The sequence below is a fragment of the Erigeron canadensis genome, chromosome 3, assembly GCF_010389155.1.
Source record: "Erigeron canadensis isolate Cc75 chromosome 3, C_canadensis_v1, whole genome shotgun sequence".
Lineage (NCBI taxonomy): Eukaryota > Viridiplantae > Streptophyta > Magnoliopsida > Asterales > Asteraceae > Erigeron > Erigeron canadensis.
This window is the reverse complement of record NC_057763.1, coordinates 46,133,236-46,149,932: the sequence shown is the minus strand read 5'-3', so window position 1 is coordinate 46,149,932 and position 16,697 is coordinate 46,133,236. Positions and strand designations below refer to the sequence as shown.

Here is a 16,697-nt window from a genome sequence, read left to right as displayed (position 1 = left end):
TATTTAATCAAAAAAAAAAAAAGTTTTCACTTTCATTGGATTTTGATGTTGCGGATCTAATGGGGTTGGTTTTTTTCATGTGATTTCAGAGTTTGAATTTATTCAAATCTATAATATAATGGTCTAGTATATTATATATATATATATACAATGACAGTATGTATGTAATGTATATGGTTATGGTTGGATTGAAGAAGAAGAAGAATGAGGAGGAGAATGGGGGTGTTTCATTGGAACATTTTTACTCTTTAAAGATTTCTTTATGTTATTTTATGACGCATTCATGTCATGTCTACATAATATTATAATATATACTTTTTTTCTTAAATCGTATTTCCTAAAATGGTAAGTATCTGTACATTTAGGAGATAACACGGGTATAACGTCGGCCATGCCGACTAGCGTCGTGGTTCACTACGTGCGCAACGTCGGGGCTTTCTGCCTTTATCGTTTCACTTAGCGATGTTGTATTTCTTCTTTTAATGATAGATATTATCATAATAATATACTCTGATGAAATATTGAATGATTGTTAAGATGACCGGTAAGGTAACAATGATCAACACTTTAGTAAAAATTAATATATATTGTTACATGACTCAGTAATATGGTTAAGTTGGATTGGTGGATAATGTTCGAGTTTAGCTCATTTAAATCGATATCAATGTAAACTGAACCAAATTGATTTCAACATTGGTTTTTATTTTAGTTTTCAACAAAGACTTAATTTGATGATTTATTTTCGGTTTTGTAAACAACTAAACCAAATATAATATACTATATATATATATAGTTTTAAGTTATGTTTATATGATTTACTTGCAAGTTTATATCTTTTATTATTGTTTGAACTGCAGGATATTTATTCGAAAGCCAAAAATGGTAGCTAATTTTATCTAGTATCCTCATCTATCCATCTTAAGTATGCTTATCTCTTGTTGCAACCATCACAAGCTTTCCCTTAAATCATTTCAATTCGACTCTAGATAGTTACGAGGAATTTTTACTTAACATGAGTAACGATAAAAATCTCCACTTATGTGAAAAAGAAGATATTGCACATTTGGTATTGAGAAAATAAATTTCCTTATTCATATTTGAATTATTATTTTTTTTGGTTTTAACTTAGATTGGTCCAATTCCAAATTTGGTTTTTGATTCGCTGTCTGTACGTTAAAATGGGTTTGCTTTTTAGATAACCTATCAAAGAATTAAAAGATCAAATAGCCTGAACCAAACAATCCAAATTCCTTACCAGGCGTTGTTGGCTATGGATTGGATTATGAAACATATCGGCTATGATCAAAGGTTTAGGCCTTAAAAAGATATGTCTAGTGCAAAATGGCCTGGCCCAGTTTAATGGCGTATTTGTGACTGTGTGAGCATACATGATACATGTACGAAAATGAAATAATCCAAGATTCCGAGCCTTTTTCGTTGTCATGTTATCCATACATTTAAAGGACTACAAATATTCTCGCAAAACATGTGAAGTTATATGATTCAAGGAACACCCTGCGGAGCTATGTGGTGGTTGGCATGGCAACCCACAATTTGTATAAAATTCTTATTTTTCTAATACTATTTTCATGTATTTTTCAAGTTTAAAGACAATTGGAAATCCCGTACTCATATAATTTAATTTTGTACTTTAATTTTACATATGTTAGTATCATGAAAACTATTCGGCGACCCCAAGTTAAAAATACTGGCTCTGCCACTGAACGCACAAGTTGACATAGTCGGTTTCGCTAGTCACCAGTGATCAATCGTGATGTGAACAAAATGGAAAATGATTAATCCTCCTAAAAAATAACATAAAAATCCTCCTAAAAACTTTAAAATATAACAAGTGTAATCAACTAATTCTTTTTTCTAATCTCACCCCCTGATTTTGCTACATGTCTCAATTTAAAAGTTAAGAGGATTTTTAGGCTATTGTTTTATGAGGATTTATCATTTCTCTTTACAACAAGATTTCCAATTCTAAAATACTACATATACTAGCTTATAAACCCGGGTGATCTCGGGTATATTAAAGATATAAAGGTTATGACATACAAGAAGATAAACATAAAAAACAACACTACTTTACATATTTATAAAAAGAGACAATAAAATTAAAGAACCATAAGACTGTGAACATGCTATAATTGTTTTTTTTTTATAAAAGTGACCAACAGTCGGACAAAAATGTATTTACGTAAAACAAAAACGTAAAAGTGTTGACTAGATTGATGGTAATTCTACATATTATTTCGTTTATTATATATGTCTAACTGTTTTTAATGAACTCATACAAATAAATAATAATAACGAAACATAATTATGATTACAAAAATAAATTGGATATAATTTATAATTGTACCATATGTTTTTTGAAATCATACTTAAATTGTAAGAAATGGTAATGATCATTACCATTTCAATGTGTAAAAATCACCCACGAAAAAAATTATTTATACATTTATAAGCATGTACAAATCTAATATTGTACACACTTATTAGTGTGTAAACATTTTTTTTCTCACTTTTAATTATGAAACTTGTAACTTTTTTCACACTTATTAATATAGACTATTTGTACACAATTTCTAAGTGCGAAAAACTTAACATGTCATAAAACAATTAAATTAAAAGAAATAATTATTTAAAAAATTCTAAAGATGCCATGTAAGATTTTTTTTTGAAAATAATTATGTCATCAAAATTTTATTTTATTTATATAATAGAATAGATAGAATATTTTCATATATAAAAAATTCTTATAAACTTAAAAGATTAAAACATTTGTTCTCTCATTTATAAGGTAGTTAGATAAAGTATCTATAATACATATGACCCTCCTCGTCTCCTATTTGAACAAACCAATTCATATACAATCAACTCATTTAACATAAATATGTTCGATCAAAATATTTTTATTTTATTTTTTTGAGCGATCAAAATATTTTTAATGTATTAATTTACATGATGTATCTTCTAAATATATGAAGGAAAATAATAAATCTTAAAGATATATATATATCTAAAATCTAAAAATCAACCTAAAACTTTAATAAATTTGACATGTGTATTCTACTAAGTCTCTTTTCTAATCTTATCCTTTGCTTTTTCCAAATGTCGTGATCTTATAATTCGGTTGATCTTTAGACACATCAATTAAGTTGATTTATCATTATCCTATTGTCTCCCCTACCACCTACATCACGCAATTACGCATCTAGTTGAAGTTTGTTTGGCCTATTTTGTTTTTATTAAAGCTTTCAATTACCTTAATACGGAGTATAATATTTTGACAATCCCATATCTATGCTCCTTTATAATAAGTACTAGCTATCATACTGGGTTTAACCCATTTGATATAATAAAAGTTTTGCAAGCAATTATATATATATATATATATATCAATGTTACTTATGTTGTTGATTAAAACCAGACCGTTTAATAAAAAGAGTTTATGGTTAAATAAATAGAAAATAGAGTTGGTATAAAAAAAGTACAATATTAAAAAATTATTTTTTCAAATAAAAATATAACATATAAAAGATAGCTTTAGAAAGAATGCTTTGTATAAAAAACAGGATACTCTAATTTATTTGGTGATACTTGTGCTGATTGATAATACTAAGAAGAAAAAAGATGATGATAATACTTTTGAAAATTGACATATAGTTGTTTCAAAAAAAAATTTAGATGATTCAATTTTAATTTAGAAGTATAATAATGACAAATAAGCATTCTTTAAAAAAATAATGATATCATAAAAATTCTGCTTTATTTATATAAGAAATCAGCCCCCTATTTTTAGAAAGTGTTAGAAAATGGTTAGATGCAAAAGTACTAAATTATCGTTAATAAATACCCATTTTAGAAAAAGTTTTTATAAATTACCAAATTTGCTTAATAAACTAATTTACACTCTCAACATTTATTTTAATAATTTACACTTTAAGCCCTTATTTTCTAAAATATTACAACATCATCTTTACATCAATCTACACCACTTGACACCGCCACCACCAATAGATCATTGTTCCTACCATTACCGTCACATTACGCGAGTATCATTCTAATTTCAATATCCATCCCATATTTTTAATCAATGAATATAGTTAGGTTTAATGTGATAACCATGGGAAAATTAACAATAATTGTACAAATTAAGGTTTTTTGTTTTCAAGCGTTTAATGCTGTCATAATGTGGAGCAAGAGTGAGACACAATAATTCCTTTATCCCAAATTGATTGGGACATGTGTTTATTTGATAATCGATTTTCCACGTATTAATAATTAGGATATATGTTTCAAAGTGTAAATGAATAGGATGTGACGTGTACCTAGATTGATTCCTTTCCTCGTTTAAGCCATGAACAAACTATAAACAGTTGAGATATAGGTCTCAGGTAACTATAGGTCTCAGGTGACATAGTTGGTGGAGTGGTTTTACTAGTCGGTGAAGTGGTTTGGAGTTTTTCTGGTAATCTATAGATCTTAGGTTTGAATCTTCATTCTATCAACTTTGAGATATAGGTAGTCCTTTTATGACGGCTTGTCTTTAGTATACCCAGTTTCAAGTCTAAAAGGGCAGGGTTACCTCTATTAATCGTTGTGCCTTTGGACGGATTAGTAGGGAGTTTCCCCCCAATTGGGTATTTGAAATATGCATTTTTATTTCGAAAGAGCTCTTTAGCGTGGATCCGGTTAAAACAACGTATGCTAAACCTCTCGTTGTCGAATCACGACACGAAATTTCAAACAAAATTCACTTTCAATATAAAAAAAAACTATAAACAGTTTGGATCTATTTTATTAAAATTTTTAAAAGAAAATGTAAATCACATAAATTATAAGAATTAAACATGTTTATATATCACTATAATTCATAATCTTAACTATCCATGGAGAAAAAAGTAAAATGATCACAGTGTAAATGTAAAACTGTAAAATACAGTTATATATAAATATCTATTATTTTTTCAATAAGATTTATGCTCCCTCTTATAAATGTTTTTTTCACACATAAATAATTCTTGTTTCTTTTATTGAACTTTCTATTATGTTTTCAAAACTGTACTAACAGTTATGCATACAGATAATCATAAACCTAAAGCCTTATATATCCATCATATACCAGTTTATCAATAAAGACCATCTCGAACGTTTGAATTTTCTCCGGGTTGCTCCACTCCGAAACAGTCCAACATGCACAACACGAAGTCGTAAATGATGGTTAACATGTGTTGGCTTAAGATCTTCAAGATGAACTAATGTGGTCATATTTTTTGTTGTTGAAGAAAAAGCCATAATGAACCTATAATCGACAATAAACTAAATTAAAAAGAATAATAATAATAACAACAATAACATAAGAATTTAATGTTAAAAAATAATAATGATGATTAATTATGTGCAAAGTATATAAAAAGAAAAACCCTTTTGTAGTTGATCGTAGCTTCTTTTTTTTATTGTCGTACGTGAGTTATATTATAGATTACCAATAAAACCAAAAAATATAAATTAATCATTTTTAATTTGGGTGAAATTGTAAATTGATAATGAAACACCAAAAAGAGTAAATTAATTATTTTTAAGTGTAAATTGGTGATAGAAAACAAAAAGTATAAATTAATCATTTTTAAATGGGGTGAAATTGTAAATTGATGATGGAACACCAAAAAGAGTAAATTAATTATTTTTAAGTGTAAATTAGTGATAGAAAACAAAGAGTATAAATAATTATTTTTAAATTGGGTGAAAGTGTAAATTGGTGATGTAAAATCAAAAAGTGTAAGTTAACTATTTTTAAATTGGGTAAAAGTGTAAATTGGTAATGGAAAAAAACAAAGTAAATTAATTGTTTTAGATTGGGTTAAAGTATAAATTGGTGATAGAAAACAAAAAGTGTAAATTAATTCAGATTAAAATTAAAAAATTAAAGGATTAATAAGGATGAAAGATTATGCTAAAGGAGAAGGTTAAGGATGTGAGTGCACCCACAACCCCTTTTTTTTAGTTATATTACAGATACAATATGATTCTATTTTTATTTTTTTTTAATAATTATCATGTTATATGTTTTCATCTAGATAAATTTATTTGTAGACTTGTCAATTAAGTTTATCAATTATTTTTTATTTTTATATTCAAATGTATTCCCTTACAAACATGTGGAGAACATGGATCTACTCCTAAAGTGGTGTCTTTTCTCTCATCAGTCATCACCATTATTGGTAAACTCCAAAAATAGTTCGATGGAAAACAAAATTTTTAAAAAAATCCTGTTTTGTAAATCTAAAAGTAGACTAAGGCTAATATAGTCTAATCATAGTTTTCCTTATTTTGTAACCATTGGCTTTACGCCGCGTATTAAATCCATTCGCTAAATTCATGAAAGTGCTCGACAAGATATAATTAATTGGGCCCCACCCCCAAACCAACCATTCATCAGATAAGCCTCATTTACTTCGTTATGAGGCTGTCACAGGGGTCCATAGTACCATACCACGAGTAGTCTCACCGGATCGATCATACAGACAAAATGAGAATATACTCGTATAATGCTCATATATTTATGAGTAGGAAAAAAGAAAAGAAAAAAGAAGGCTAGTCTACATGCAATAATTATTGAAGGGAATATATCTTTGATATTTTAGTTTAATTAGATTTACTTGTTTGATTAATTACGTCATAGTAATACATCATATAAGATTGAAGGTGCGAAACGCACGCCTATTTGAATTTATTGTCCCTATGGTATGGGGGTCTGGGGGCAACACCCATGGGAGCGGGGTCCAAGTAAAAATCCCTTATGAACTATCGTTTCGAAATTGCTATAGTAAAAATTCCTGACGGGGTCCATTAAATTGCTATAGTAAAAATCCATCCGAAAATTTATTTTTTTAAATTTGAGGGACCAAAAGTGGCAATTTTGAAATCTTTTATGAAGTGTCGTTTAGGAAGTTATGGGCCAACATAATGATAAAAACATCCCGTAATACAATTGCTGATCATTCTTCTTCTTTCTTCTTTATGGTTCTTTTCTCAAATAACAACACACAGAAAATTCTAAATTATCTGAATTGTATCCGATTGAATAGTTTGGATGAACCGCCAAATTGATTCAATCTGAAAGTGATTACACGCCTTTCAGAATTTGATTATGTCCGGTTATCGGTTATCTGTTCGTTATTTACGAATTTCCCCAACAATATATACCTATCCAAGCCCATACAAATTAAAATACTTGTAAGATTTTACGCATCATTTAATATATACATACAAATTGATATATTTGTTACGAAATTGTATTAATGTATGCTAGATTTCTGATTGTTTAAAAATAATTTTACCGCTTTCAGAAGAAAAATAACATATAGATTTTTTGGACAAAAGATGATGTAAGTTAAATGTTGGACTAAAAGCTTAAGGCAAAAATTAAAAAATAGTCCAATAGAAGGTTAATCAAAAGACAAAAATCTAAAGAGCATAAATTTAAGTTCAATGACCTTATTATCTCTAATACAAATATACAAGCTTACGTGTTAAAGAATTGATGTTACAGTCGCTTTTTATTTAGGTTCAATCTCATCATATTTTTTATATTACAGTATTATTTGTGTATTTACAATGTTCCGAATGCTCGACACAATGTAAACATTGGTGCTTACCAGCTTAAGCGATGAACATGTTTCTCACTTGAAGGGGGCATATAAAACTTGTCAAAAACCTCATGTCTAAGATATGTAAAATTGCCAAACCTGAAGGTTGAATGGGTATTTAGAAAGAATAGAAAAATAAACTCCCGAATATTCTACTTTATCCCCTAGCCCCTGTAGAAGCTAATGACTCAACACTGACGTGTATCATAGCTGGTGGGCCCACCTCTTAGACTGTCAAGATGAGGACCATCAAATGGCAATATATCCACGTGGCATTTCAATCATCCGCACCCTTTACCATTCTTTGTATATAAACAAACCCTTTTTCATTATTGTTTTTCATTGCAACAAAAATACTTTTTTAAAGAAAAAGAAAAAAATCGAAAACGTGAAGGTAGGTCCAAATATGGGCAAAGCCACCACAAGAATTCAGATGAGCCACCGTGTCTTGTCACCAAGTTACAATTACAATTACGCCGAAAATAATCCTAATGATCAACCGGCTATTCAACTATCCGGTTCGATCTTCGGGTTTCTTGAGGACGAAAATACTATATTTTCGTCCCTAGAATCCCAAGGTTACTCCGAAATTCAACAAGAGTTTGAAGACGAAGATGAGATCGAAAAAGCCACCGAAGGCATTGAGGACAAAGTTAAATTTTGGGAGACCCAACATACAAATTTACATGTAAGTTTCATTTTAGTTGACCTTTTAAAAACTTGGTGTGACATATTTTTTGTATCCTAATTAACATGTTATGCACATTTTGTTGGTATCATATGCAGACAACGTTGTATAGAACAACATCATTAGAATCGAAAATCAGAACTACAACAAAACAAGCAATTGCGGAACTAGAGGCGGCCGAGAACAATGTATGTTCTTGCTTGAGACCGATATCCACAGGCTGTCGAAGTTGTCGAATGACAGAAATCTGTCGCCGGTTACAGGATTCCGGTTACAATTCTGCCATTTGCAAGTCTAAATGGAAAAGCTCATTCGATATCCCATCGGGTATAATTACTTTACTATTAATATTATGTATCAAATAAAGAAAAAATGAATTCCGCTGTTCATGACATAACATAATAGTAAAATGATATGTATCAATATGATAAATTAATCTTTAAAAATGACTACTGTTCCTTATTCATAAAAAATCCAAAAAGTGCGTATTAGTGAATATATTTCTTTTATGGTAAATATTTATGTACTAATTAAATGATCATGTATACTAGCTTTGTTAACAAGTAGTCCATTTTATAATTGTCGAGATCACATATCCGTATCAATATCTATCATGTATCCTTATTTAAGTTTATCATAAAGAAAGATGATTCATATTTATATCTAAAGTATTTATGATCATAAATCTCTTTCATAAAGTAGTAAAAGTAACATACTAAATCCATTAATGTGGGCCTTGGTAAAATGATTTTTATTAGTATTAGCTTAACTTTTAACTTATTATTATATATTACCTTTTTCACTAAAGTTTCAATTATTGTTGTTCTTTATTTATAGGTGAACACACTTTTGTAGACGTAATCGATCATTCTAATTGCAAAAAAGGAGAAGTGAGGGTGATAATCGAGTTAGAGTTTCGGGGCCAATTCGAGATGAAGAAAGGAAGCGTGGAGTACAATGATCTCGTATCAAAACTCCCCGATGTGTTTGTCGGGAAAATTGAGAGACTACAAAATATAGTTAAAATATTAAGTAATGCCGCGAAACGTTGCATGAAGGAAAAGAAAATGCATCTAGGACCGTGGCGAAAACAACGTTATGTTGAAGCTAAATGGCTTAGAGTCGTCGAACGAACAACTTCCATGGCTTTGAACAAACCGTTGATGGTTGATAATTATTATTTCAATAGCCCGGTTAGTACTAAAGCTAGGGCTTCAATGCTAACTATGGATCTTGTTGATCATAATTTGCCGAAGGTTCATAACTATTATGCACCCGTGGTTGAAGTCTTGTAAATAAAAACTTTGTGTGTGGTGGTGTATAACAATATAATTAAGTGTTTGTCACTCGGGATATGTTAGCTGTAAAATATATGAATTATAATTTACACTCTAAACTTTTATTTTAATAATCAACACTTTAAACTTTTATTTTAATAATTAACACTTTAAGCTTTTATCTTTTAAAAGTTTTCACTATCACAATTACATCAACCTATACCACTTAAGACCACCGCCACCAATAGTACTATCACTCCACCAATAGTACCATCACTGACATCACTAGACCGTTTTTTTCACCACCGCCATCGCATCGCGCGAAAACCATGTTCGTCTCATATTTAAATGCTTTTTCTGTGCTACCTGGATTTGATATTAACACGAGAAAAATATTCAATCGGTGAGATGTAAAACCAGTAAACTACTATATTGAGTTGCTAGTGGGAAGGGCTCGTGGGGGCCCAAGTTGTTGACAGCCTGGAGAGATTAATTTTATACTAATTCCACGCTATCACCTAAATTAAGACTTATCCAAAATAATTATTGCTTTGTATAGGCGGCAACTTATAATTTTTTTCCAAGTTGGATTAGTAGCATTAGTAGATTTTAGTCCCGTGTTCAACACTGGATACAGAGTTTACGATATTATTAATATTAGATGTTCATACATTTAATTTATAAAATCTTATAATTTTGAAGATATACGATTCTAAGTGTTATAATGTGCAAGTTGTAGTACAATAATCGCATGTTCGTCACTGTCATTATTAGCTGAGACATATTGATGGAATTGTTCGACATAGTCATTCCATAAGGCACATGCTACAATAATTTCCATATCATAGAAGTTTTTGAAATCAGTTATACTCATAATGTAATATTATTATGAAAATATAATTCAGAATTAAAATATAACTATACTTGTGATCTTGTACTTGACATTCAAGTATACGTATGTGCTCATGACGCAGACTCATTTTCAATCACTTAATTATATAACAATTATGATTGTTTTCACTTTCTTTGATAACAATTAAGATTCTTGATTTGAGTGACAATTGTAACTTAAAAAAAATTAATATAAATACTTTTTGTAACTTTTTAAAGAAAATTTTAATTAAATCCTTTCAAGTTGATGGTTAAAAAAAATATAAATTAAGTATTGAGGGCTAAAAAGTGTAAATTTTTTATGAAAAACAAAAAAGTGTAAATTAATGAGACTTTTTCTACAAATTATTATAAATATTAATATAATAATATATTTGGATAATTATTATTAGGATTTTTAATTTATAGTTTATCTAAATGATAAAATAAGCGAGAGTCAATTTGATAAAATTGAACGATTTGATTGGTTAATAAGTCATTAGTTCAACTGTCTTATAGTATATATTAAGATAAGATAAAGAATTAACGATATTATGTAACCTGTACCTTCATGTAATTGTCAATCATTCTAGATTTTTTTGATAAAGAAAAATGTTGTACATTACTTTTTAACTATTTACAATAATTATATATATTTTACAGCACAGTGTATAACTGTTTTATGCATATATTGTTGTAAATGACAAAAAGTAATTGTAGATATATCACTTCCTTCTTAAAAATAGTCTATGTTATCTCTTTATGGGTTTTGTTGTAACCATAATAGATAAGAAAAGTGTAAGTAACTAGAATAATTCTATTTAGGGATATATGAATTTTGTTAATAGCAACTTTAAGTACAATAGTTAAATTGCATTAAACAGTTATGCATTTATAATAAACTTCAAGGGTGAGTTTAAGATATGTAAGGTATAATTTTTTTATATTTATGTTAAATGCGGCACTAAACGACTGCATTTATCAATTGTCTAGTTTTATGTCTTACAAGCACATATTTACTCATAATAAATGAAATCGATGTTTCTTAAAATATGAAATATTAATATTCAAGGCTAAGAGGCATAGGCTTCCTCACAAGAGAGCGACTTACGTCATGTCACGCCACCTTATTTAGGAAGAAGCCCACTCAAAATGGAAAACTGAGCTGCTTGTGTAAATAAAGATCCCGATAAGTTGTAATAGATTATTGGTAGAAAATATTTGAAAGTGTAAAAATGAGAGCTTAATTAAGGACTCAAGGTATGTCTAGCAACAACAATAGGACGTTGATGTCACAATTAAATATGTTAGATAATTATATTCCAAGAATATTTTCTACTCTTGAATTTAAATCATAGTGTTTCTTATTAATTAGGTGTTTGTGTTGTAGTGTTTCTTAGTAAGTGTTTGTCTCCTTTCATCGATACAAATCCAAAATGAACAAACCAATCTTTAGTAAAGGGAAATAGTGCAAAACGGCGCGGTGAAGCGGCAACGGCGATGACTAATAGTGGTGGAGGCGGCGATGACTACTCATGGTAGCGATGGTCGTGGTAGTGACGACAATGGTATGATAACGGCGACGGGTAGCGTAGGTTATAATTGTAAGAGTAGAGGGAATGATTTTATAATTTATTTTATTATGAGGATTTTTTTTTATATGGATGTAGCTAGGTAACTCATAATAAACCACCAATGGTATTTTTTGTTATTTGCGTTAGTTGTACTTAAATGGGAGAAGGGTAATATATTTCATAAGGTAAAGGAACATATTAAAACATGTTTATAAATATTTATCCGTTTCTTAAGTTAAATAAAAGTTAAAACTCAAACAAGTTCTTATTTATGTTATTTGAAACTATCTATTGCCCTAATAGTTTCGGAGAATGAAAGACGCATCAAATGTCATGTGACAAATCATGTCTGTTAATTAAGCCCTTTCTAGTGAAAATCCCCAAATGCATCAAAAGACACACGATCACTTTACGACTATCTCATGAAAATTGTCTCACAAGTTTCTGGGCCGTTTGGTTAATTTGATGAAATGCAATTTTGATTTTTTTTTTTTTTATGACATGCATGTTAGGTTAACATAAAAAGTTTTAAATTTCATTCCACCTTATTCTTATACACTCTAAGAACCAAACGGTGATCATTTAGTTTATCGGACTAAAGTTGAAACAACCTTATTTGAAATTCAGAAAAGTTATACATTATGGATCATTTTGGAACCTATGATCAAATATAAGCGATAAAGAACATGTAAAATTATTTAAAACTTATATATAACCTAAAAAGGATACGAGATGATTCAGTAACAAGAACACAATCAGGGACGGAGCCAAAACGTTTTGTACGAGGGAGCAAATTTAAATGTCACTTATTATATTTATTAGAGTCATCTCTGGGGAAAAATCTTTATAAAAAAATTGGCCCTCACCTAATAGAAAAAATGAACCCCTAAAATAATTTGTTTAACATCGAGTTAAGTTAATTATCAACGATCGGTGTTGAGAAAACCGAGTTTAGTATAGGTGAGTATCAGTTATGGGAACATCTATCTTTAACATGAACATTGGTCTTTGCAATTTTGGAGCATGTGGTAACCCAGAAGTTGCGTTATATTAAATAACATAAAATAAGTTCATCGAAATCAATGATATACAATTAACCCTCTACATAAATTTTCACCTGGATATTGTGATTACTTTTATATAGTACGTACTTTGAAAAGAAAATAACATTTTTACAGACAGCTATACTATTTAACAATGTATAATATATCGAAATCAATGATATACAATTTTTACTACAACAATAAAGGATTTATCTCAAAATTAATGCTTCCAACATAAGTAACATACTTCTAAATAAGAGGATTATCACAATGATGGTGACATTTGTATGTATTTTTTTTAATTATTTAAATTTTTGGGAAAAAAATTACAAATATACCTCTAAAAAATTATATTGTATCAAAATTGGAATAGGGGCAGTTGCCCACACTGCCCCATTGTAGAACCGTCCATGAACACAATATAACGAACAACCATATGATAAATACTTAAACAAAAGGGGTTTTAATACAAATATTTTGAATGAACAAACCCTAACTGCCATAAATGATTACATCGGAAAAAGGCCCTTGAACTTCACATTCCATGAATCGAAAAGCTTGATCGTGTTATCTATACGTACATAAAACCAAATAAACCAGCTTAAGTTAGAATAATATAAGTAACAAATTAACAGTTAAGCTATCTTCTCTACAGAACCGTATATTTATTCTCGTCTTCGATATGCGGCGTAAAGTCAATGATTTTCTACAAGTTGGGTTAGTCTTTATATAAGATTAAGACTATAAAATGATGTTCATTTAATCTGCATGAAAAATTGTACATAATGGGTCATATCGATAGTTCAATTTAGGTGGACTACAATCATTTGGTTGGTGATACGAAGTGTAATTTATATATATATGATATAAGACCATACATGTATCTACATTTATTAGAAAAAATCACATGTCTCCAACACACAATTTACATTTCAGAATTAAAAAAGTACTGTAATAATCAATATTATCTCCAAAATTGCAGTAAGAAAGTAACGAAAACATTATGAAGTTTTTATTTTGAAAAAAGAAACTCTGTTATAACTAGTTGAATAGTACATGATTTTAACTCATGATGTATAATAATGAGAATCAAATAAAAAGTATTCACTATAAGGGGTGTTTGGTAGGAGTGAATAATAGAGAATGGAAATGTAATAGAGAATAGAAATAGTGAGAAAGAGAATGAGTATTTGGAAAGAGAATGGATTCCGTTGTTTGGTACCAACAGAGAATGAATATATATAAAAAATAAAATTTTAAATTATACTACATTTATTACATTCCATTCTCTACAAATACAATTTGTAGAGAATGGAGAGAATGAAATTGATTCCCCTTTCTCCTTTCTCATTCCCTTTCTTCGTCGCAAACAAACAAGGGAAGTCTTTCTCATTCCCTTTCTCCCCTTTCCATTCCATCATACCAAACACCCCTAAGGGTATGTTCTTGAGTTTTTTCTAAAAGGGAAATGAAAAGATTATGAAGGATATTAAAATTTTTTGTGCTCTTTAGTTTTATTTAAAAAAAGAGAAAAGAAAGGAAAATATATGGAAGGAGAATTCAATAGATTTTGTTAAGGATATTTTCATCCCAATTTTGGGATGATTTGAAAGGAAAAAAAATCTACTCTTTCTCTTCCATTCATCTCTCTTCTCTTCTTCCCTCTTCCTTCATTAAAAAAAACTCAAGAACACGACCTAAGAAAATAACATAACGTCAAACAAAGGAGACTACAAACTAGTTTAATACAAAGCTGAAAGCTCTATAACTCCATCTATAATGGATGGAGATCTTCTAAAAGTATCCATCTATAATACACATGTTAAAGTAATGTTGAACCATATATTATCCTTTAATTCTATCCTTTGTCATTATTTAATGATTAATATGATTTTTAAGTTATTTTGTTAAGAGGATTAATCAAAAGTTTTTTTCTTTACATAATCCAGAAGTTACAGCTTTGTACTTCATATATCAAATGGTCACTATCTATATATGCATCGTATAATAAGATATTAAGATGTCATAAGATTACACATACGATAAACTGAAGACGTACAGAGGTATAGTATACATCTTATTTAGATACATTAAACTTTGATTTTGACTTTAGTATTCTACAAAATTGTCAAATGAAATTCGATTTGTAAACTATATAGTAAGCGCTCATACAAGTATGTGCATAATTTGGGTACGCACATATATCTTATTAATTAATTATACGATATGATTTTCTACAAAACTTGAACGGTATGTGCATACAAGTACGACATATTCGACATGTTGTTGTCTAGAAGATCCATCGTTAGCATTGACGCTTTAACCTTCGCCGGTCGTGTCAAATAACCATCGACTGCCATTAATGGTTTGATGATTAAGGTCTTCGTGGTAGTAGTCCGTTCGGTTACTCTAAGCCACTTGGCTTGCATATACTCTTGTTTTCTCCACGGCCCCAAATGCATTTTCTTTTCCTTCATGCATTTCTTGGCCGCGTTGGTAACTATTTTGACTACACTTTGTAATCTATCAAATTTTCCCACGAATACTTCGGGAATTTTAGATACAAGATTGTTGTATTCCTGACTTCCTTTCTTCATCTCAAATTGGCCGCGTAATTCCAACTCGATTATCACTCTCACCTCTCCTTTCTTTGGATTAGTGTTGTCGATCACGTCCACAAACGTGTGTTCTCCTGTATCACAAAAATTAACAAATTAAACTTGATTAACTATAGTAACGACAATGAGACATAAATTCCTAAACATACCAAAATACTTAAATGGAACGATCTCAAAACAGAACTAACAATCGAATATGACTGATTTCGACTTTTTTTTTTTTGTCAAACACGTGTGGAAATGTTTTTTAGGAAAAACGTATTATTTGTGGTTAGCATTTAATGAAAATGGAGTTAAAGAAATAAAAAATATCAGTTACCTGAAGGAATATCTAAAGAGCTCTTCCATTTGGACTTGCAAATAGCTGAATTATAACCAGAATTTTGTAGCCTGCTACAAATTTCTCTCATCTTGCAACTCTGGCAACCACCAACAACCGGTATAGAGCACAAACAAACATTCGCAACTTCCTTTAGTATTTCTTTTGTTATACTTCGGATTTTGGATTCTAAACTTGTTGTCCTAAACAACGTTGTCTGTTGATAAATAAATAAAATGCACCAGTACTTGTTAAGTTATTATTATAATTTTAAAAAAGGTACTATAAATAATAATTTAATATATATCTAGACTTACATGTAAATTTTGGCATTGTGTCTCCCAAAATTTGATCTTATGTTCAATATCTTCCGGGTTTTCGGTCTCATCTCCATCTTCTTCTATATTATGTTGACTGTCATATATATCGTTTTCGGGAGATGATAATATGTTTACTTCTTCTTCGAGGAACCCGAATATGGAACCGGATAGTTGTAACATCGGTTGATCATGTGGATGATCTACGGCATCGTAGTCGTGATTTGGTGACAGGATACGGTGACTCATGATAGTACGAGTGGTGGCTTTGCTCATTGACCCAAAATATTATAGATTCCCTCTTCTTTTTTTTTTTTCAATAAGTTAAGG

General features: G+C 29.6%; 2 protein-coding genes across 2 annotated transcripts; one reads left to right on the top strand and one right to left on the bottom strand.

Moving 5' to 3' along the window:
* Nucleotides 1-8,015: 8,015 nt before the first annotated feature.
* On the top strand, nt 8,016-9,745 carry LOC122593623. The gene is made up of 3 exons (XM_043766048.1): nt 8,016-8,349; nt 8,448-8,676; nt 9,187-9,745. The coding sequence occupies exons 1-3, from the start codon at nt 8,068-8,070 to the stop codon at nt 9,642-9,644; spliced, it is 969 nt and encodes a 322-aa protein (XP_043621983.1). The 5' UTR covers nt 8,016-8,067; the 3' UTR covers nt 9,645-9,745.
* A 5,534-nt stretch (nt 9,746-15,279) lies between these two features.
* Nucleotides 15,280-16,697, bottom strand: LOC122593818. Its single transcript, XM_043766270.1, has 3 exons — nt 16,368-16,697; nt 16,051-16,267; nt 15,280-15,805 (listed from the first exon to the last, which is right to left on the bottom strand). Exons 1-3 carry the CDS (start codon nt 16,641-16,643, stop codon nt 15,348-15,350), a joined length of 951 nt encoding a protein of 316 aa, XP_043622205.1. The 5' UTR covers nt 16,644-16,697; the 3' UTR covers nt 15,280-15,347.

Excerpts from the sequence above, each read along its gene's own strand:
- LOC122593623 (XM_043766048.1), top strand. The coding sequence starts at position 8,068 with ATGGGCAAAGCCACCACAAGAATTCAGATGAGCCACCGTGTCTTGTCA. Across the intron at positions 8,350-8,447 it reads CCCAACATACAAATTTACAT|ACAACGTTGTATAGAACAAC; the intron begins GTAAGTTTCATT and ends TATCATATGCAG. Across the intron at positions 8,677-9,186 it reads CTCATTCGATATCCCATCGG|GTGAACACACTTTTGTAGAC; the intron begins GTATAATTACTT and ends CTTTATTTATAG.
- LOC122593818 (XM_043766270.1), bottom strand. The coding sequence starts at position 16,643 with ATGAGCAAAGCCACCACTCGTACTATCATGAGTCACCGTATCCTGTCA. Across the intron at positions 16,268-16,367 it reads CACAATGCCAAAATTTACAT|ACAACGTTGTTTAGGACAAC; the intron begins GTAAGTCTAGAT and ends ATTTATCAACAG. Across the intron at positions 15,806-16,050 it reads CTCTTTAGATATTCCTTCAG|GAGAACACACGTTTGTGGAC; the intron begins GTAACTGATATT and ends TTTGTGATACAG.